Genomic DNA, 20,924 nt, shown 5'->3' on the forward strand with positions numbered 1-20,924 from the left:
AATTGTATCAAAGTTACATCATGATTTATTTACATTTCGCTTATTAATTAAATCTGATAAATTCTCAATTTGTGGTCTTGAAGTAAATACATAAATAAAAACTAATGTGTGAAATCAATTCCTGATCTTTTATTTTGAAGGACAAACCTTAAACAGCAGGTGCATTCTCGGCTTCACGATGAGCTGGATAAGGATAATGGACGATTAGTGCGCATGCGTCATGTTGCAGGATCAGTCAATCAATCATTCAATCAATCAATCCGTCAATCAATCAATCAATCAATCAATCAATCAATCAATCAATCATTCAATCATTCAATCAATCAAATAATCAATCAATCAAATAATCAATCATTCAAATAGCCAATCAATCAAAGAATCAATGAATCAAAGAATCATAGAATCATAGAATCAATCAGTCGGTCCGTTTGTGTGTGTTAATGTAAAAATGAGCCGAGCACCAGCAGGGGGAAGCAATGGGTCGCAGAGAGTCAGTGTGCTCCCAAGAAGAACTAGAAGAAGAAGAACAAGCAGGAAGTGAGGGGACAGATTAGCCTGGTTAGCTTCAGGCTAACTGTGATGTGAGCGCCAGCAGCTGAACTGTGAGTTTGATTTAATCTTTATTTAAACTTGTTCATCTACAAACTGACTCTGAGTAGACGGTCGTTAACCAGCTGTTAGCTGTTAGCATGTAGCTTAGCTAACTTCCGGTTCGGTTTGACAGTTAGCGCAGAGTTTGGTTCTGAAGTCATCAGTTTGGTTCAGCAGGTTCGATCCGAGCCGGGTTAAAGTGGAGCTGTGGCCCGTAACCGGACTGATCCAGGAGCAGATAACCCGAGCCAGACCCGGAACAACACGGATTAGGCCCGAGTTGCTCTCTTTAGTTTGTTTGTATTTATCAAAGTCAGAATCCAAGACAATCAACATATCGACAGGAACATTCTTCTTCCTCTCAGCGACCACAGTGAAGGCACTTTCCTTTGTATCTTTTCCATAATTGGGTTCAAATTTGATTTATACCTCTTGCTTTGCTCGTTGGTAATAATTATTCACAGATATGTAACTTGCTCTTTCACAGGAAAATCACATTTTCCAGCCATCAATTCACATCCTCTTACATTAAAGGTGAGGCCAGAGGCTTTGGAGAAACCTTAATCCTTCCATGGAAAGAAGAATTTGGGAAACGTCCCTCAGCAAAAGTGTGCATCCACAACTGAGATCCCTTATAAGTGTAGAGGCAATCAGAGACAAGTGTGATGAAATGGGGCACCCTTGTTTAATACCATGTGATATATAAAGTCTGAGGGTTAAATTTAGTTGAATTAAACCAGAGTTAACCGTGAGCTCTACAATTAACTATGTCACACTTGCACAAGCTCAGGTATACACATTCACACCTGTGTCCAGTTATCACAGAACAACAAGTTTCAGATTTATTCAAAAACGACATTCACAGTTTCAAACTACTCACACAACTACACACACTGGAGAACATGGAGGTGAAGAACCCCCCCACTGAAAAGTGTCTCCAGCAAAAGTTCCCTCCTGATTGTTTGAAACTGCAGGTGTTATTAAATATGTATAACTTCAGTAGGAACCAATTAGCTCACAGCCACAAACTAGGGGCATGTTTCAAAACTGGACAGACGGGTGCAGGTGTGAAATCACTCACTAACTCTACTTCATAGAGACTTCTCTACACAGAGCTGAGCTCGTCAGGAAAAGAAACTCCCTTACAATACACATTAAGTGTTTTCATGTTGAATAACCATCTTTAAATGTAGAAATACACTTTTTGCTTTGCTCGTGTTGACATTTAAACGACCGGTCGGGCGGATGCTGCTCTCTCTTCTTTTGTTTCTCTGCTGCGAGCGCAATGCATGATGGTAGATATTGCTTGATTAGTGACCATCGGTTGAAGACTACTTTTCATGATGCATTGTGGGAAACAGTGAGTGCACTATAGAGTATAAAAACTTCACTAAACATTTTGACACAGCACAAGTGTGGTGTTGATGCTAAGCCCCGCCCCTTTTGTACAGGTGTGTAAACTGCGTTGACCCCAGCGGGCTGCGGGGGGGCGATGGCTCTGATCGAAGGCGTAGGAGACGAAGTGACGCTGCTGTTTGGTTCCCTGCTGCTCCTCATGGTGCTGCTGCTCGCCTGGATCTCCACCCAGACCTCCGATGCCCCAGAGCATCTGTTCACCTCAGCCGCAGACCCCGCCCCCTCACTTAGGACCGGCCCCATACACCAAGACACGCCCCCCACTGCCAGCACCTCCTCTTCATCCCCCTCCAGCTCTGTTAGTGACAGCTCTCTGACCGACGCTCCCACCGCCCCCCCTCAGGAGGAGAAGGACGAGCAGCGAGGAGATGGGGGGGGGGAGAGGCTGGAAGGGGCGGGCGATGGTGTGAGGAACCGAGGGGGAGGGGAGGAGTCTCCGCCCTCTCAGAGGAACATGGTCGTCAGACTGAAGTTCCTCAACGACACAGAGAGAACGGCTCAGGTCCAACCACAGGACACCATCGGGTACATCAAACGGTAACTACTACTCAAATGCTACTATCACTGTACTACCACTACTTGGACTCACTGTTAATACTCCTGACATGGACTCAGACCAGGACTCAGACCAGGGCTCAGACCAGGGCTCAGACCAGGACTCAGACCAGGACTCAGACCAGGACTCAGACCTGGACTCAGACCTGGACTCAGACCTGGACTCAGACCTGGGCTCAGACCAGGACTCAGACCAGGACTCAGACCAGGACTCAGACCTGGACTCAGACCTGGACTCAGACCTGGACTCAGACCAGGACTCAGACCAGGACTCAGACCAGGACTCAGACCTGGACTCAGACCAGGACTCAGACCAGGACTCAGACCAGGACTCAGACCAGGACTCAGACCTGGACTCAGACCAGGATTCAGACCAGGACTCAGACCAGTACTTAGACTCAGACTCAGACCTGAACTCTGACTCAGTTTAGGACTCAGACCAGGACTCAGACCAGGACTCAGACCAGGACTCAGACCTGGACTCAGACCAGTACTTAGACTCAGACTCAGACCTGAACTCTGACTCAGTTTAGGACTCAGACCAGGACTCACACCAGGACTCAGACCTGGACTCAGACCTGGACTCAGACCTGGACTCAGACCAGGACTCAGACCTGGACTCAGACCTGGACTCAGACCAGGACTCAGACCAGGACTCAGACCTGGCCTCAGACCTGGACTCAGAGCCTTCTCTGGCTCCTCCTGCTTTCTGGTTCTACACTGGTTGACTGATAGATCCCAACGTGTGATGTATCCCAGCATGCACTGCCACATGGTTGTGGCTCTCAGTGAGCTGGTAAAATTGCGTCACCTGATGTGTTGACCTCTGACCTTTCAGGACCTACTTTGCGGGTCAGGAGCAGCAGGTGCGGTTAATCTATCAGGGTCAGCTGCTTCAGGATGATGCTCAGACTCTGGCCTCTCTGAACCTCGTCCACAACTGCGTCCTGCACTGTCACATCTCCCAGCATGCCGGACGGGGGGGGGCGGGGGGGCCGCGGCCGGCCGATCAGGTGGCTGTGGCCCTGAACGTAGGCAGCCTGATGGTCCCGCTGCTGGCTCTCATGCTGTCTGTGCTGTGGTACTGTCAGATCCAGTACCGGCAGTTCTTCACCGCCCCGGCCACCGCCTCACTGGTCGGAGTCACCATCTTCCTCAGCCTGGTTGCCTTCGGAGTGTACCGCCGCTAGCTGCTCTCTGATAGGCTGTTGTGATGATGTCGGCAGCCAGGTGTGGCGCACACTCGCATATGCTCTCTCTGTGACCTCTGACCTCAGAGCCGAACAGGACTCGAAGCTGCGTGAGATCAAAGACGCTGAGAGAGCTAATGTTTGTTTTTGTTTCTGTTGCCATGGAGATGGAGTGTAAACAAGGACTTTCATTTTTGTTTTTTTAATCTAGTTTGTGTAGGCTCTTTTACCTGTCTGTCTGCTCACCTGTCTGTCTGCTCACCTGTCTGTCTGCTCACCTGTCTGTCTGTCTGCTCACCTGTCTGTCTGCTCACCTGTCTGTCTGCTCACCTGTCTGTCTGCTCACCTGTCTGTCTGCTCACCTGTCTGTCTGCTCACCTGTCTGTCTGTCTGCTCGCCTGTCTGTCTGCTCGCCTGTCTGTCTGCTCACCTGTCTGTCTGCTCACCTGTCTGTCTGCTCACCTGTCTGTCTGCTCACCTGTCTGTCTGCTCACCTGTCTGTCTGTCTGCTCGCCTGTCTGTCTGCTCGCCTGTCTGTCTGCTCGCCTGTCTGTCTGCTCACCTGTCTGTCTGCTCACCTGTCTGTCTGCTCACCTGTCTGTCTGCTCACCTGTCTGTCTGCTCACCTGTCTGTCTGCTCACCTGTCTGTCTGCTCACCTGTCTGTCTCATTAAAGCTTTTGAAGAGAGAAATCTATTAAACATTAATTTATCTTGTTGTCCTATCTTTTTTTTCCAGAGTGATGACATCACAGACACTGTGACGTCACAGTGATGACATCAGACACTCATTTTATAATCTAAACACAGCAGCATATATGTTAAAGAAGAAAAATTAAGTTTCTTAAATCATCAAAGGTCTCATGAATCAGTGTTGAGCTCAGACCAATCAGATCAGCTGCCCACTGTGACGTCATTATCCAGGTTTATTGTGGGAGATTTGTTTTATTTATCTCTGCAATGGCGACACCTGGAGGCCGTAGAGGGCGTAATGTTTATGTCCCTGCGTGTTGTGAAGACAATAAATTCTTTGGTTTATTGTCGGATGTTAAACGATGTCAAGTTCCTTCAAACTAGTTCAGCTCGTAACTTTCAACAGTGCGATTTAAAGAACATCTTCATATTCATTACAAACGTTTTTACTCAAAGGTAAACTGATGACAGAGGTCAAAGGTCACATTGTTTTCATAGAGCGAATCTGCGCTGATTGGTGGAGACAAACGACCACAGGTCGAGGATTCAGGTGATTTAAATTAATTTAAAGAGATTTGATTTTAGATCAGAGTCAATGATGAAAACATTGTTCATAAAGTATTTTATCAGTTTAATTAAAACAGTTCAAAGCAGTGAGACGTCTCTGTCCTCCGACAGATAAAACTGAAACTGTCCTCGAGACAAAAGTTATGTTAATTTCAGTGATGATAAAAATGTTTAATAATTGTTCATGTGTCAGTTAAGTTACAATCAGTCGTTTTCACACCGAGTTGGTTTGAATGCACGCAAACTGAAGAAGTATATATATTTTATATCAATAACGTCAATCCAACAAACAAAACTAAATAAATAAAAAGCACATTTTTTTACTTCATCAAATTCACAGGGAACGCGTTTACCTGCTTGTTATAATTCTGACATTTATGAACCTGTTAAAAAAACTAGAACAATATTAAAAGATCAAATACTGTTTCAAATTTATTCCAACATTTTCACTTCTATCGTTCGGCTCCGACAAAAACATGAAGATCAGATTCTTCTTCTTTGTTCGGTTTATTAACGGGTGGCGACCTACGTCACGATCGTCACTTCATACAATTCCATCTTCTTCCGGTCGCTAGTCACCATTCACGTGTTAAGAGGGAGCGCTGTGATTCGTCAGTGTGTTCTTGAAGAACTTGTTGTGATTGGTCAGTGGTGTGCATGAGAATTTTATGGTGGCGGCTTACTGCTCCGGTGTATGTGTGTATATATATACGTGTGTTTATATATATATATATATATATATATATATATATATATATATATATATATATATATATATATATATGTGTATATAGAAGAAGACGACGTGTACTCACCGGAGTCTCTGAAACTCTTACACCAAGCTAATGCTAAAGCTAACTGTGGAAGCTCTCTCTCTGACCAAAGGACTGGAACTTTGAGCTAAGCTAACATGCTAACATGCCGGTCTCTGGAGGATCTGCTCAGCTGGAGTCACGTGGAACATGGAGACCATGTGAAACATAGAGAACGTGTGGAACAAAGAGAACATGGAGACCGTGTGGTATAATGGAGCCCGTGTGGAACATGGAGCCCGTGTGGAACATGGAGAACATGGAGCCCGTGTGGAACATGGAGAGCATGGAGCCCGTGTGGAACAAGGAGAACATGTGGAACACAGGTGAACTGAGCCTTTATTTAATATAAGTTTAATGTAATCGATCAGATGATTAACTGAATGATGACTGATCGTTTCTGGGTTACAATGTGATGGTGACGTCTTTCAGAGGATCTCACTTCCTGTTTGAGAATGAAAGTGTTCAAATAGTCCAGTTTACTTCGGAACCTTCTTAACCTGAAGGGTTTGTAATGATTTCTGTTCAATTCTCGAACTGGTGAGGAAAGGAGTCTCATGCTTCCTAACTTGTCCCCTTTCGAGAGGAAACGTCCAGAAAGAGTGGTTAGGAGAGGATTTAGTGGTTAGGAGAGGATTTAGTGGTTAGGAGAGGATTTAGTGGTTAGGAAAGGAGAGGATTTAGTGGTTAGGAGAGGATTTAGTGGTTAGGAAAGGAGAGGATTTAGTGGTTAGGAGAGGATTTGGACTCTGAATGCACCTTTTTGAGTTTTGACAAAAAATAAGTTGATTTCAATAAATCAGCTTTCTGTTGATTGGCTGACTAAAACAATTTAATGCTCAATGTTATTTTGTCCCCTCAGCAGGAAGCACAGACCTGGAGTCAGCGTGTGGGACCCCCCCCCCCCAGGTAAGACTCCTTGATCCCAAGGACAGTTGTGTTTCTACCTGTGGCTCAGGAAAGGAAGTGATGAGATAAAAGGCCGATTGAAGCCCCGCCCTCAGCAGGCTGTTCACAAGGGGCGGGGTCGTGACGAAACCGGACCGAAGCGTGTTCTGATCCAGGGAGGGATGGGGGGGCCTACAGGTGAGTCTCTACCTGGTCATTAATGCTGCTTTCTGATTGGCTCTGACAGAGTGAGCTCCATGACCCAATGAAGATGAAGCTGTGATGTCAGATCTCCGACTTGATGGTGAGTGTCATCAAACCGCGTCATGTGTGCATGTGATGACGTCATGGAGTGGGCAGGGCCCTGTCGCCTGGGAGATGATGTAAACAAAAGGCCGAATTGTAGCGCCCCCTCCAGGCAGTGTGTTCTCTGAGTGGGGGTGCCCTGACAAAGACTGACCGAAGCATTTATCTGATCCCAGAACAGCTGACAGGCTCATTTCATTTGCTGAGGAAAACCCAGGATCGAGAGCTCCAGTAAAGAGACTTTGGTTTCTTCAGTCTCAGTTTCACAGCTCTTGAGTAATGAAGCTCAGTAGAAACTGTAATGCCTGGTTCCTCCTGCAGGTGGCTCTGCTCCTGGAGGCAGGGACTCAACCCTCTGGTTTCAGTCGGCGTTATAAAAGCATTAAACTGCAGCAGAGAAAGATTCAAATGAATTTATTTAGAAACATTATCCAACATTTCTGTGAATGTGCCAGTGTTAGCCAGCGAGCTAATTTCCATCCTCATGTGTTGATCAGTCGTCAGCACCTCTGGTTTAAATAAAGCTTTAAAGTGTTGGTTGGTTCACACAGTGGAGGGTTTTACACTCTGTGTTTCTTTCTGTTGTCAACAAAGTTTCCTATTCAATGAATAATGAGCCTGAAACTATGATAATGAAAATGTTCGGGACCTCTTGTGAAACACTAATGTGATATTTAATGTCATGTTTTGTCTGAGCATTGATTTACACTTAATTTATCACATTTATTCTTTTTTTTAATCCAAAAAGAGATTAAATAAGATGAAACGTTCACATGATTAAAGATGATGTTCAGTGGGAAAAACACTTGGGTTGCGTTTGGAAAGTCCATATCCTCTCCTTACCGCTAAATCATCTCCTTTCCTAACCACTGTTCTCTGACCCGGATTGGATTACATCACAGTGGTTAAGAGATGAGAGGATTTAGTGGTTAGGAGAGGATTTGGACTCTGAATGCACCTTTTTGAGTTTTGACAAAAAATAAGTTGATTTCAATAAATCAGCTTTCTGTTGATTTGGCTGACTAAAACAATTTAATGCTCAATGTTATTTTGTCCCCTCAGCAGGAAGCACAGACCTGGAGTCAGCGTGTGGGACCCCCCCCCTCCCCAGGTAAGACTCCTTGATCCCAAGGACAGTTGTGTTTCTACCTGTGGCTCAGGAAAGGAAGTGATGAGATAAAAGGCCGATTGAAGCCCCGCCCTCAGCAGGCTGTTCACAAGGGGCGGGGTCGTGACGAAACCGGACCGAAGCGTGTTCTGATCCAGGGAGGGATGGGGGGGCCTACAGGTGAGTCTCTACCTGGTCATTAATGCTGCTTTCTGATTGGCTCTGACAGAGTGAGCTCCATGACCCAATGAAGATGAAGCTGTGATGTCAGATCTCCGACTTGATGGTGAGTGTCATCAAACCGAGTCATGTGTGCATGTGATGACGTCATGGAGTGGGCAGGGCCCTGTCGCCTGGGAGATGATGTAAACAAAAGGCCGAATTGTAGCGCCCCCTCCAGGCAGTGTGTTCTCTGAGTGGGGGTGCCCTGACAAAGACTGACCGAAGCATTTATCTGATCCCAGAACAGCTGACAGGCTCATTTCATTTGCTGAGGAAAACCCAGGATCGAGAGCTCCAGTAAAGAGACTTTGGTTTCTTCAGTCTCAGTTTCACAGCTCTTGAGTAATGAAGCTCAGTAGAAACTGTAATGCCTGGTTCCTCCTGCAGGTGGCTCTGCTCCTGGAGGCAGGGACTCAACCCTCTGGTTTCAGTCGGCGTTATAAAAGCATTAAACTGCAGCAGAGAAAGATTCAAATGAATTTATTTAGAAACATTATCCAACATTTCTGTGAATGTGCCAGTGTTAGCCAGCGAGCTAATTTCCATCCTCATGTGTTGATCAGTCGTCAGCACCTCTGGTTTAAATAAAGCTTTAAAGTGTTGGTTGGTTCACACAGTGGAGGGTTTTACACTCTGTGTTTCTTTCTGTTGTCAACAAAGTTTCCTATTCAATGAATAATGAGCCTGAAACTATGATGGTGAAAATGTTCGGGACCTGAATTCAGTCAACAAACGCTGGAGATGAGCAATTACATTATTCATAAATTAATACTTTAGGTTTATGGGATGAAAGCTGTTTCTCAATGTATGTGTTAACTTAGATCTTTTTTTCTTTTATACTTTATGAAATACCTGAATTTTTTTTTTCCAGCAAGGTGGACTGAGAAACGACAATTGAAATGCGGCAAGATTTCATATGTACTTATACAAAATGTGTTATGTATTGTTCCTTAGTGACCAACACAGTACAATGCATTTGTACAGCTGACTGTTATTTGTAGAAATAACTTTTTAAATATGCATAAGGGACATAATGAATCAAGGGGGGGGTACAGCTATCTTTGTGAGGACCAGTTTGATATAACCACAGGATTGAGGACCCTTTGTGCCGCCCCCCCCCCCCCTCCTTTAATGGACTGTTAGTTTGGGGGGGGGGGGGGCTAGGGAATGCATCACGTCAATGAATGTCCTCACTAAGACAGCTGTACAAACATGTGTGTTACATTCAGCGGCTCCTCCACAGGCTGCAGCGATGACCCGTGACCCGGAAGTGCACCGCTGCAGCAGCGCCCCAGTGTCCGGCTCTCCCCCTTCGGTCAGCGGACCTGTGGACCGGAGCGTCTCGGCCTCTGGAGGAACCGGAGGGATGGAGCTCGACGCCGCTTCACCGGTAAAAAGAAGCAAGCGACCGGCTGCTAATGCTCCAACCGCAGGGTCCGACACGGGAGCTATTAGTGAGCTAACGGTGCTAAAGCTAACGGTGCTAGCCTCAGGCTCACCGAAGAGAGATTGTCACTGATGACGTCATAGTTATACAATTTCTAAAGATTCTGTAAAAAATTGATTACAGCTTTTGAACCAGAGCTGATCCGGTTTTAATCAGAACTGAACCGGTTTGAACCAGAGCTGATCCGGTTTAAACAACCACAGATGGTTCTGGTTTGAACCAGAGCTGATCCGGTTTGAACGACCACAGATGATTCTGGTTTGAACCAGAACTGAACCGGTTGAAAGCAGAGCAGAACCAGATCAGTAAGATGGAGCAGGACCAGTTCAGCTGTGGGATTTGCAACTGACCCTTTTTTTCCTGTAGGACTCTGTAGGAGAGTTTGGAAACGTTCAAATCAAAATGGAGCCGGACGGAGACGTGGAGATCCAGTCGTATCCTGTCCTGAAGAACCTGTTCGTCAAACTGACGGACTGTAGGATTTGGCTGGAGGGGCGGGACTTCCTGTCTCTGGGTAACTAACCCTCAAACATTGGTTCTCCGTCCTCGTGCAGCTGAGGTTTATAGTAAGACATTTACAGTCATGTGGTTTTGAAGTGATATTGATCCCCAGGCTGCAGCTGACTTGGTTTAAATACTCCAAGATACTGATATTTATAAAAAGTATTTGTCCTGATTAATCGTTGCACCTTTTAGAACTTGCGTCTTCTTCTTGAAGGAGCAGTAATTGATTTCTGACCTTTCCAACAGACCATCACCCTCAGCTCTGGAACCAGAGGGCGAGCCAGCACTGCTCCGTGATCACCGGCAGGAAGATGGTCTACTGCTCCGAGTGTCCCAGAGGCTTCTATAAGAAGTCTCACCTGGAGGCTCACCTGAGAATCCACAGAGGACTGAAACCCAATGAGTGCTGGCAGTGTGGGAAAACCTACCCGACCCTGATGAGCCTCGTCATCCATCAGCACATCCACGATCGCAAGGAAGCCTACCAGTGCTCCTACTGCGACCAGACCTTCGCTCTGAAGAGGGACTGGAAGACTCACCACAGGACACACTCCGGGACCAAACCCTTCAAATGCTGGTTCTGTGGGGACGGCTTCGACGAGCGGCAGGAGCTCACCGAGCACCTGGAGGTGCACAAGGGGGAGAAGTGTTATCGCTGCAAAGTCTGTGACAAGATGTTCGTCTCCTACCAGGGCTTCAACTTCCACCGCAAATCGCACAAGAACCAGAAGCTGCTGTCCTGCCCCAAGTGCATGAAGACATTCAGCAACCCTCAGAGTCTGAAGATCCATCAGGTGACCCACTCCAAAAGGAAACCGCATAAATGCCCCACGTGTGGAAAAGGCTTCAAGCTGCAGAGCGGCCTGCACTGCCACCTGAGGACCCATGAGGACCTCAGGGCCTACCACTGCACCGAGTGCGGCAAATGTTTCTCCAGCCTGCAGGGTCTGAAACTGCACAACCGCACACACACCGGACTGAAGCCCTACAGGTGCACTGAGTGTGGGAAGAGGTTCACCCAGTCCCCCCACCTCAAGTCTCACATAGTCACACACACTGGAGAGCGGCCGTTCCTCTGCACCACCTGCGGCAAGAGATTCACTCAGTCGTCTCACCTGAAGTCCCACATCACGCTGTTCCACGTGGGCGAGAAGCCGTTCACCTGTGACGACTGCGGAAAGAGCTTCACCATCGCCCACTACCTGAAGATGCACCGGCTGAGCCACACCAAAGAAAAGCTGCATCAGTGCTCGTACTGTGAGAAGTCCTTCTCCTACCACAACTCCTGGAGGGCCCATGAGCGGATCCACACCGGCGAGCGCCCGTTCAGCTGCCAGGACTGTGGCCAGAGCTTCATCACCTCAGGCTCACTGCTGAGCCACCAGAGAACCAAACACACCGGAGAGAAGAACCACTACTGCATCACCTGCGGAGAGTTCTTCTTCACCAGCTCGCTGCTGCGGCTCCACCAGCTCGACCACACCGGCGAGCGGCCGCATGCCTGCATCTGTGGAAAGACCTTTAAAACTAAAGGAGTGCTGCGCTACCACCTGAAGAGGTTCACCGACCACAGGCCGACTGAGTGAAGGGCTGTGTGGGAAACACATCTCCTGGAAACACACAGGATGGAGAGACGGGTGCATGCAGGTGGAATACAACTGGATGTTAGGTACTGTAGTTGGCCAGCAGGTGGAGCTGCAGCAGTGATCGATCATGAAGATGCTCTGAAACACATTGATGCCATTGCAGTCAAAACTCCTGACATGTTGATTTGACTCAGTGTGACATCACTGCCGGATTCAATTCATCTCCTTTTATTTTGAAAAGGAATTAGACTGCAGTTTCATAATAAACCTCTTTAAAAAAACAAGATTTTACGTTCACTGGTTTCTTTTGTTTGTTGATCTTTGAAGCCAAATCTGCTTTTACAATTTATTTCACTTTCCCCCTGAAATTAGTGAATAAGATGATAAAAAGAACTGTTCATAAAAATATGCCAAAAAAGTTTTGTCCTCATACTGATGCATGTTTACAGATGATCACTTTGTAATCGTTTAAAAACAACATTTTTATTGAGTCGTTGAACATGAATGATTCACCACATCTCTAAGAATCTGCAGAAACACGACTGGACACGTGAACGTCAGGTTCAGATGAAAACAACTAGATCTTAAAGAATCAAGCAATCACATTTTATAGGTATAGTCTCATCTCAGTTTGTCTCATCGTCTTTAACAAAGTGAGACGTCCTCTGTTCTTCAGCCTCAACAAGAGTCAATCTACTGAAACCTTTAACAGGTGAAGAAGGTAGAAACCTCAGAGACGTGAGGATCCGTCTCCAGGACGGACACTAGTCCAACAGATGTCCCTTGTCACAGAGGACATCAGAAAGATCAGTCTTTACAGCTTTGATTAGGATAAACACTTTGGAGAAGAACTGAAGGTCAATGACCTGATGGGTTATTGTCAGTGATGGTCGAGTATCTGAAGAGAAATATTATATAGCAGTCTTGTGATCATAGTCCACGATCAGGATCCACCAACGTCCACAGTCGTCGTCCACATCCGCAGCTTCAGTTGCGTCTCTGTCCTGGACCAGGGACCTGTTACCCTGGACTTGTTGGTCCAGATTCTGGACTGGAGACTTTTTAATGACACCAGTTGCTTTGTTTCTCAGAGTTGAACCCATGACTCATTCTGGGGTTCTGATGCCTCCATACAAAAACACATCCATCTGTGTCATCCTGTTCTTGTCTTTCACAATAAAAGCTCAAACCTGTACGGAGGATGTTGGCATTTTCTTCAGTGTGTGAATCAAGGATCAGAAAGTGAACAGAAACTGGTTGATGAAATAAAACTGGTCTCAGCATGTAGACCATCCAGTTCAATATGATTTAAATGAATATAACTAACAAATGTAATGAAATAATGACAATATCCTTGGAGACTTTTTTAATGATTTTCAAAAATATTTTCCTTCATCGAAAAGATGAAAAGTCTTTGTCACTCAACTAAAACTGTTGTGTGTAAAATGCGAAGATTTTATAATAGTCATTTCACCGCTGCTTTTAATTTGAAGGCAACGAGGGACACCTCGTGACATCCGGTCGCTGTGACGTAATCGGTGAAGATGGCGGCCTCCTGTGTGCGTCGCGCTGTGGTTCTGACCCTGGTCAGGTCCAGATGCTCAGCAGCTGGAGGCAGGTGAGTGAGAGCCCCCCCACCTGGACAACAGGTGAACCCGCGACCTGCGTGACGTCATCCAACGTTCTTCAGCGTTCAGTTCACGTGTCACCGTGTATAAGTTAATATTGTCATAGAAACAATATAAACGATATAATAATAAAAAGGTGAATCAGATATTTGTAAAATATAAAAGCTCTTCATAAGTGAAGAAAATACAGATATACATATACATACATACATACATACATACATACATACATATATATATATATATATATATATACAAATATATAATATACTGATGTACTTCTCTTCTGTGTTCGGGCTCCTTCAGCTCAACTGGAAAAACATGAAGAGATGGTTTCAAGCCAAAGAATTCACATTTGTAAATGTTCTATTTACAGCAGCAGCTCTGTGGCAGGAAAACGCTCGGCCTTCTGGGTAAACATAAAAAACGTTGAGGGAAGAGGAGGAAGAGGAGGAGGAGGAGGAAGAGGAGCAGCAGCTCTGTGGGCAACAGTTGGTAAAACATAAATTACACCAAACACCATAAATCTGCTGATTCATCACTATTCAATTATTTTGCATAAAGTGTGTGTTTGTGTGTGTGTGTGTGTGTGTGTGTATGTGTGTGTAGCTTTCTCTCTGTTCAGGTCTGATGAAGACAAACGAGATGAAGCTCAGAGAAAAGACGATGAGATGATTCTGCTGCTGAAGAAAGCCAAGGTTCAGTCCCACCGCAGTTCAGTATCAGTAGTATTGCAGCAGCAGTAGTAGTAGTAGTATTGCAGTAGTATTGCAGAAGCAGTAGTAGTAGTAGTATTGCAGAAGCAGTAGTAGTATCAGTATTGCAGCAGCAGCAGTAGTAGTAGTATTGCAGAAGCAGTAGTAGTAGTAGTATTGCATAAGCAGTAGTAGTATCAGTATTGCAGCAGCAGTAGTAGTAGTAGTATTGCAGTAGTATTGCAGAAGCAGTAGTAGTATCAGTATTGCAGCAGCAGCAGTAGTAGTAGTGTTGCAGCAGCAGTAGTAGTAGTATTGCAGCAGTAGTAGCAGTAGCAGTAGAAGTATTGCAGTAGTAGTAGTAGTATTGCAGCAGTAGTATTGCAGCAGCAGTAGTAGTCGTATTGCAGCAGTAGTAGCAGTAGCAGTAGAAGTATTGCAGTAGTAGTATTGCAGTAGTATTGCAGAAGCAGTAGTAGTAGTAGTATTGTAGCAGCAGTAGTAGTAGTATTGCAGCAGTAGTAGCAGTAGCAGTAGAAGTATTGCAGTAGTAGTAGTAGTATTGCAGCAGCAGTAGTAGTAGTATTGCAGCAGCAGCAGTAGTAGTAGTATTGCAGAAGCAGTAGTAGTAGTCGTATTGCAGCAGTAGTAGCAGTAGCAGTAGAAGTATTGCAGTAGTAGTCGTAGTATTGCAGAAGCAGTAGTAGTAGTCGTATTGCAGCAGTAGTAGCAGTAGCAGTAGAAGTATTGCAGCAGTAGTAGTAGTATTGCAGCAGCAGTAGTAGTAGTATTGCAGCAGTAGTAGCAGTAGCAGTAGAAGTATTGCAGTAGTAGTAGTAGTATTGCAGCAGTAGTATTGCAGTAGTATTGCAGCAGCAGGTGAGGTGTGTGTGTGTCTTTCAGCTCAGTGTGTATCGGGAGCAGCTTCAAGCAGCTTCAGGTTTCCTCCACCAGGCCGTCGCTCTGGCTCATCAGACTGGAAACCAGCAGGCCCTCATCTACACCTACAGCATGGTAACACCTGCTGGCCACACCCACATGTGACTCTGGCAAAATGCGTATCTGACCACACCCACATCTGAATATGTACTATGGGCTGTAAACCTGCAGGTGTGACCTTTGACCTCATCTTAAGATGCTCTGTGTTTCCTCAGATGGCGAACCTGGCCTACGTGCAGGGTCAGCTAGACAACGTGAGTAACATCCAATCACAGGCTAGCTCCTCCCATTATACCTGTAATAGCAGTGACATCACAGTGACGTCACAGTGACATCACAGTGACATCACAGTGACATCACTGTGAGTCTGTCGTCTCATATCGTCAAATCTCTTCTTTGTCTCAGGCAGAAAAACTGTTCAAAGCTGCGATGAGCTTCATGTTGTCAGGAGGAACACCACAGGTGTGTGTCTGTGTGTGTGTCCCTGTGTGTGTGTCCCTGTGTGTGTCACTGTGTGTGTGTGTCACTGTGTGTGTGTGTCTGTCTATGTGTGTCTGTGTGTGTGTGTGTGTGTGTGTGTGTGTGTGTGTGTGAGTGTCTGTCTGTGTGTACCACTGTGTGTGTGTGTCTGTCTGTGTGTGTCTGTCTGTGTGTGTGTGTCTGTGTGTGTCACTCTGTGTATCAATTGTCGTGGCAATTTCTACCATCCCAGTCTACCAACGAGGAAACGAGATACACAATTCTCTTACAGTGTTGTCACACTTTAATGCTCGAGCATGGTGTGTACCACAAAGCTTAGTTTGTAATATGCTCCACGATGGGAAACAGTTCTTTGTCTTTATACATTTGCCTAACCCCTCCCACTCTGGTTGGGTCGTTACAAAGTCAAAGGTGTGTGTGTCCCTGTGTGTGTGTGTGTGTGTGCGTGTGTGTCTGTGTGTGTGTGTGTGTGTGTGTGTGTGTGTGTGTGTGTGTGTCCCTGTGTGTGTGTGTGTGTGTGTGTGTGTCCCTGTGTGTGTGTGTGTGTCCGTCCTTGTGTGTGTGTGTGTGTGTGTGTGTGTGTCCGTCCCTGTGTGTCCCTGTGCGTGTGTGTGTGTGTGTGTCCCTGTGTGTGTGTGTGTGCTCTTTGATCTTCACTCCTCTGTCTGTGTCCAGGACGATAACGCCTTCATCGAGATGTCTCTGAAGCTAGCCTCCATCTACGCTGAGCAGAACAAGTACGAACGAACTTGTGGGGGGGGGGGGGGGGTTACTGCATATGACCAATCATGGACAGGGACAGTTTGACTGACAGCAGAGCCCAGGAACGAATAATAAAAATCTGAGCAGAAAAAACATCCAGAATAAAGAGCTGCTAAATGCAGGAAGAACATCTGGTAAAACATCTGGTGGGGGGGGTGGGGGTCACAATATAAGTCTGTAAACCCAAATAAATATTAATTTCACTGGAAAAAGTTACTTAAAGGATCAAAGTTTTAAAGTATGTGTGGATCTCCTCCGCCAACACTCCCAGTACATCGGTACCAGTAAGTGAAGCAGTTCCACTTTGCTCCTACGGGTCAGGCAGGTTCTGTTCGGCTCCAGCAGCTGACAGAGGTTTATCCTCTGAGGATCCAGATTCTGAGGATCTAGATTCTGAGGATCCAGATTCTGAGGATCTAGATCCTTCTGAATCTCGATCTTTCAGAAACTCATCAGAGGAGCTCAAAGGATCTTATCCTGCTTCTTAGTTCCGGGCCTTGGCCTCTTGGTTAGTGTGTTTGTGACTTTGTGTGTTTGTGTGTTGTGTTGTTGCAGGGCGGAGCTTGCTGAACATGGCTTCAGGTTCTGTTCAGAGTCTCTTGAGGCCAAACTGCAGAAAACCATCGACCTGAAAGCAGAGGACCAGACAGGTGAGACAGAGACACTCCCAGGATCCTCTCCCAGGACACACACAGGTGCTGATGGAACTGAACACAACAACACAACAACACATCAACACAACCACAGGATTCACTACATGAGAAGGACCAGTTTGTAACTTCATGTTTAAAGTGTTAATACATAAAGTCTGATGGAGATGAAGGAGCAGATGAACTGAGGAGCTCCTGTCAGTGACGGTAGAAGATGTGAGGAGACATGTTGTGTATCCAGAAGTCTTGTTGTTGTCTTAAGACCGATATATGCTTCTCCGTTTTGACGGACACATGGGAACGCACTCTCCTGCATCACAATAAACCCAAACACAACTACGATTCTACAATTAGTGTGACAAGTGTGTTAAGCCAGTGGAGTTGTCTGGTTGACGGTGGCTGGTTAGAGCCCTGACGACATGTGTGTACGTCACATACCGTTATAACGAACTTTCATAACGGGGCTAGCGGGCTAGCCACCATGCTAACTGATGTGGTAACTGTGCAAAAACCTGCTGACTTTAATTCCACGGCTGTCATGACACTGTTTCTCAAACACCGTCAGGTTAGAAGCAAACACTTGGTAGTAGTTAGTATCGGGAGTCCCTGCTGACTGTGTGTGGAAGCTGGGGGGGGCTAGCTGCCTCCGTGTAGCTTCAAGCTGTGGAATTAGCAACGCAGTTCGGAAACAAGACCGGGGAACTCCTGCGTTAAGAAACAATCGGAGTAGCATCCTGCAGCCAGGATCGAGCACTTTATTCACGTTATCAAGAGTTTTCACTTTCTTTACGTGAATAATGTTTACACTTTTCACACGATTGACATATTCCTATTATTCAAGTTTAAAAAATGTTTCACGTAATTAGCATTTTTCAAATTATTAGATTTGGATACTTTTCATGTTATTAGTGTGATTAATTTTATTTCTTTTATTAAGACCTTTTACCTCGATGACATCATTAACGCTACTCAAATGATAAATAAACATTTCACGTTATTCATGTAATTAACTTTATTCCCTTTATTTACATTATTAAGACTTTTCATGTTCTACATTTTTGGACATAATTGATGTTCTGTCCTGATGTTTGTTTGATGATGCTGTGGGCGTCGTCTACAGAGGAGGAGGAGGCGCTGAGAAAAGAGACCCGCCTTCTTCTCGGACTCTGTCTGGACTCTCGAGCTCGATACCGAGCGTCCACGTGGCGCCTGGACGCGGCGAGACAGGACTACGAGAAGGCACTGACCATCTGCCGCCAGGAGCAGGGAGAGACACACCCACAGGTAGAGACACGCCCACATGGCAGGGACACACCCACAGGTAGAGACACGCCCACATGTCAGGGACACACCCACCGGTAGAGACACGTCGACATGTCAGAGACACACCCACCGGTAGAGACACGCCCACATGTCAGGGACACACCCACAGGTAGAGACACGCCCACATGCCAGAGACACACCCACAGGTAGAGACACGCCCACATGTCAGGGACACACCCACCGGTAGAGACACGCCCACGTGTCAGAGACACACCCACAGGTAGAGACACGTCCACATGTCAGGGACACACCCATAGGTAGAGACACGCCCACATGTCAGAGACACACCCACAGGTAGAGACACGCCCACATGTCAGAGACACACCCACAGGTAGAGACACACCAACAGGACATGGATACGTCCACAGGGAGAGACACGCCCACATGTCAGGGACACACCCACCGGTAGAGACACGCCCACATGTCAGAGACACACCCACAGGTAGAGACACGCCCACATGTCAGGGACACACCCATAGGTAGAGACACGCCCACATGTCAGAGACACACCCACAGGTAGAGACACGCACACATGTCAGAGACACACCAACATGACATGGATACGCCCACAGGGAGAGACACACCCACATGTCAGGGACACAGCTACGTCAGGGACACACTCACCGGTAGAGACACGCCCACATGCCAGAGACACACCCACAGGTAGAGACACGCCCACATGGCATGGATACGCCAACAGGGAGAGACACACCCACATGTCAGGGACACGCTCACCGGTAAAGACACCTTTTGGTTAACGTGTGATGATGATGATGATGATGATGTCATCGTCCTGTTGTCTCCTGTCAGACTCTGGTGCTGATGAACGACTTGGGCACCATCCTGGATCTGCTGGGTTTGCATGAGGACGCCCTGGCCTTGGTCCAACAGGCTGTGGATCTGAGCAGGTCTGCAGGACACCCGGACCAACATGTCCTGCTGGGAAACATGGCCGGCATTCTGCTGCACAAAGGTCAGGACAGGTGAATGTTTGTGGGGACATTTACTAAGTGGGGAAATTTATTAAGACGGGACATTCTGTCTCTGGTCCATCAGGGCGGCTGGACGACTCGGTGCGGTTCTACCAGGAGGCTCTGGGTCTGGCCCGGCAGGCCGGAGATCAGGAGGCCGTGGACAAGATCCAGGAGGGACTGAAGGAGGTGAAGAAGAAGAGGGAGCAGGGGACAAAGGAGGAGCAGGACGCTGCAGAGGACTGACGTCTCAGGGTGTCCAAAGGCAGACTGGAGGGTCCAGCATGTTAGTGACCCTTTGACCTTTCCACAGAATGTCCTCACACTGTTGTTGTCGCTGTCCCCAGAGGATGAACCCTCCCATAAACACCAGGGCCCTGGACTATGAAGCAGGACTTGTGGTTATCGGTTAACTTCTCCTCAGAGGATGAACCTCTGTCAGCTGCTGGAGCCCAACAGAACCAGCCTGACCAGTAAAGTGCTCCCAGTCCCACAGACTGCAGCTGCTTCACTGGTTTCCTGTTCACTGGCTGATGAACAGAAACTCAATCTACATTCATCAGACACATTAAAGTCTTTTCTTTAGTTTCTATTGATCTTTGTGGTTTTCTACTTATGTTCATTTAGTATCTGACTTGTTTTCAAACCTCATTGTACATGTGTGTACTGATATGAAAATACAGTGGAGATAGTGTTGTACCTGTTGTGTTGTAAAGATATGAAGATCAGCCGACTTGCTTCTTTACTGTGTTTATTTCCTGCAGTTCAGCTTGAAGCCACCAGGGTTTCACCTGAAAGACTCAAACTGTCAGACACACAATGAGAATTCATGTAAATGACATGTGATGGAAACATGTGAGATCATATTCAGATCTGCTCTGGTTCATGAACAGTTTGACTACAAAAACAATCCCAGATGTTTTACCAGATGTTCTTCCTGCATTCAGCAGCTGGAACTGTTTCTTTTATTCTGGAATTTTGTTCTGCTCAGATTTTTATTATTCACCAGTTTGATCCTCGGCTCTGCTGTCAGCCCCCCCCCCCCCTCATATCCAGAAGAAAAGCTGAGTTAGCTGAACAGATTAAACCAGCATCATGTGACCACTTAGCCTGATTGTCAGGTGGAGTTCAGCTGGATAACTGGTCCAGGTTCATGTTTCAGGACTGTGAGTTTCTGTCTGATTAAAACGTCTTCAATGTCCTCACTCATAAAATGTCCTCTGTCCACAGAGTGATGTGTGAAGTGTCATTAACGACATGTGACACAACAAACAGTTCACACACACAGGTGAGTTCCCACAGAGTGACGCAGGTGAACTTCCTGTTGTGTTTACTGAACACATCGGATTCAAAGCACAGTGACGATGGTAAACAAACAGACAACACAAACAGGAATCAGTGTGCTGCTACACAAACAGCAGATTAGCTACACGCACACACACACAAGCGCACACCTTTACATTCCCATACGTTCACACTTGGGACCACAACACGCAGTGAAGCAGTTGTTGTGTGAACCGGTTCCTGAGCTGATATAAAAGCAGCTGCAGACGAAGGGCCAGGTTCTTCAGGACGACGCTCCAGCAGGTGAG

The 20,924-nt window shown here is 46.5% G+C and overlaps 3 protein-coding genes across 8 annotated transcripts; all 3 read left to right on the top strand.

The window, feature by feature from the left end:
- The first annotated feature begins 471 nt into the window (after window positions 1–471).
- On the top strand, window positions 472–4,470 carry tmub1 (transmembrane and ubiquitin-like domain containing 1). The gene is made up of 3 exons (XM_053438545.1): window positions 472–602; window positions 2,043–2,544; window positions 3,401–4,470. The coding sequence occupies exons 2-3, from the start codon at window positions 2,084–2,086 to the stop codon at window positions 3,750–3,752; spliced, it is 813 nt and encodes a 270-aa protein (XP_053294520.1). The 5' UTR covers window positions 472–602; window positions 2,043–2,083; the 3' UTR covers window positions 3,753–4,470.
- A 140-nt stretch (window positions 4,471–4,610) lies between these two features.
- On the top strand, window positions 4,611–12,170 carry LOC128454937 (oocyte zinc finger protein XlCOF6). Of its 5 annotated transcripts, none has more exons than XM_053438540.1 (8): window positions 4,611–6,149; window positions 6,686–6,732; window positions 6,959–7,015; window positions 8,080–8,128; window positions 8,355–8,411; window positions 9,577–9,737; window positions 10,161–10,308; window positions 10,545–12,170. In XM_053438540.1, the coding sequence occupies exons 5-8, from the start codon at window positions 8,390–8,392 to the stop codon at window positions 11,882–11,884; spliced, it is 1,671 nt and encodes a 556-aa protein (XP_053294515.1). In that variant the 5' UTR covers window positions 4,611–6,149; window positions 6,686–6,732; window positions 6,959–7,015; window positions 8,080–8,128; window positions 8,355–8,389; the 3' UTR covers window positions 11,885–12,170. The 5 variants fall into 5 exon arrangements, with proteins under 5 accessions (XP_053294515.1, XP_053294518.1, XP_053294516.1 ...); XM_053438543.1 differs by having other exon boundaries at window positions 6,689–6,732; XM_053438541.1 differs by lacking the exons at window positions 6,959–7,015; window positions 8,080–8,128.
- Window positions 12,171–13,408: 1,238 nt separating this feature from the next.
- Window positions 13,409–20,546, top strand: ttc19 (tetratricopeptide repeat domain 19). Of its 2 annotated transcripts, none has more exons than XM_053438436.1 (11): window positions 13,409–13,502; window positions 13,889–14,007; window positions 14,122–14,210; window positions 15,111–15,221; window positions 15,362–15,400; window positions 15,552–15,608; window positions 16,302–16,363; window positions 16,944–17,038; window positions 18,159–18,322; window positions 19,172–19,334; window positions 19,418–20,546. In XM_053438436.1, exons 1-11 carry the CDS (start codon window positions 13,429–13,431, stop codon window positions 19,576–19,578), a joined length of 1,134 nt encoding a protein of 377 aa, XP_053294411.1. In that variant the 5' UTR covers window positions 13,409–13,428; the 3' UTR covers window positions 19,579–20,546. The 2 variants fall into 2 exon arrangements, with proteins under 2 accessions (XP_053294411.1, XP_053294412.1); XM_053438437.1 differs by having other exon boundaries at window positions 13,421–13,502; window positions 13,892–14,007.
- The last annotated feature ends 378 nt before the right edge of the window (window positions 20,547–20,924 follow it).

The sequence above is a fragment of the Pleuronectes platessa genome, chromosome 13, assembly GCF_947347685.1.
Source record: "Pleuronectes platessa chromosome 13, fPlePla1.1, whole genome shotgun sequence".
In the NCBI taxonomy this organism is placed as follows: Eukaryota; Metazoa; Chordata; class Actinopteri; order Pleuronectiformes; family Pleuronectidae; genus Pleuronectes; species Pleuronectes platessa.

Bases quoted from the DNA above. Each gene is read 5' to 3' on its own strand.
- tmub1 (XM_053438545.1), top strand. From the start codon at position 2,084: ATGGCTCTGATCGAAGGCGTAGGAGACGAAGTGACGCTGCTGTTTGGT. The intron at 2,545-3,400 runs GTAACTACTACT...CTGACCTTTCAG, and splicing joins ACCATCGGGTACATCAAACG to GACCTACTTTGCGGGTCAGG.
- LOC128454937 (XM_053438540.1), top strand. From the start codon at position 8,390: ATGTCAGATCTCCGACTTGATG. The intron at 8,412-9,576 runs GTGAGTGTCATC...TGTTACATTCAG, and splicing joins GTCAGATCTCCGACTTGATG to CGGCTCCTCCACAGGCTGCA. The intron at 9,738-10,160 runs GTAAAAAGAAGC...TTTTTCCTGTAG, and splicing joins AGCTCGACGCCGCTTCACCG to GACTCTGTAGGAGAGTTTGG.
- ttc19 (XM_053438436.1), top strand. From the start codon at position 13,429: ATGGCGGCCTCCTGTGTGCGTCGCGCTGTGGTTCTGACCCTGGTCAGG. The intron at 13,503-13,888 runs GTGAGTGAGAGC...TTCTATTTACAG, and splicing joins TGCTCAGCAGCTGGAGGCAG to CAGCAGCTCTGTGGCAGGAA. The intron at 17,039-18,158 runs GTGAGACAGAGA...CGTCGTCTACAG, and splicing joins GAAAGCAGAGGACCAGACAG to AGGAGGAGGAGGCGCTGAGA.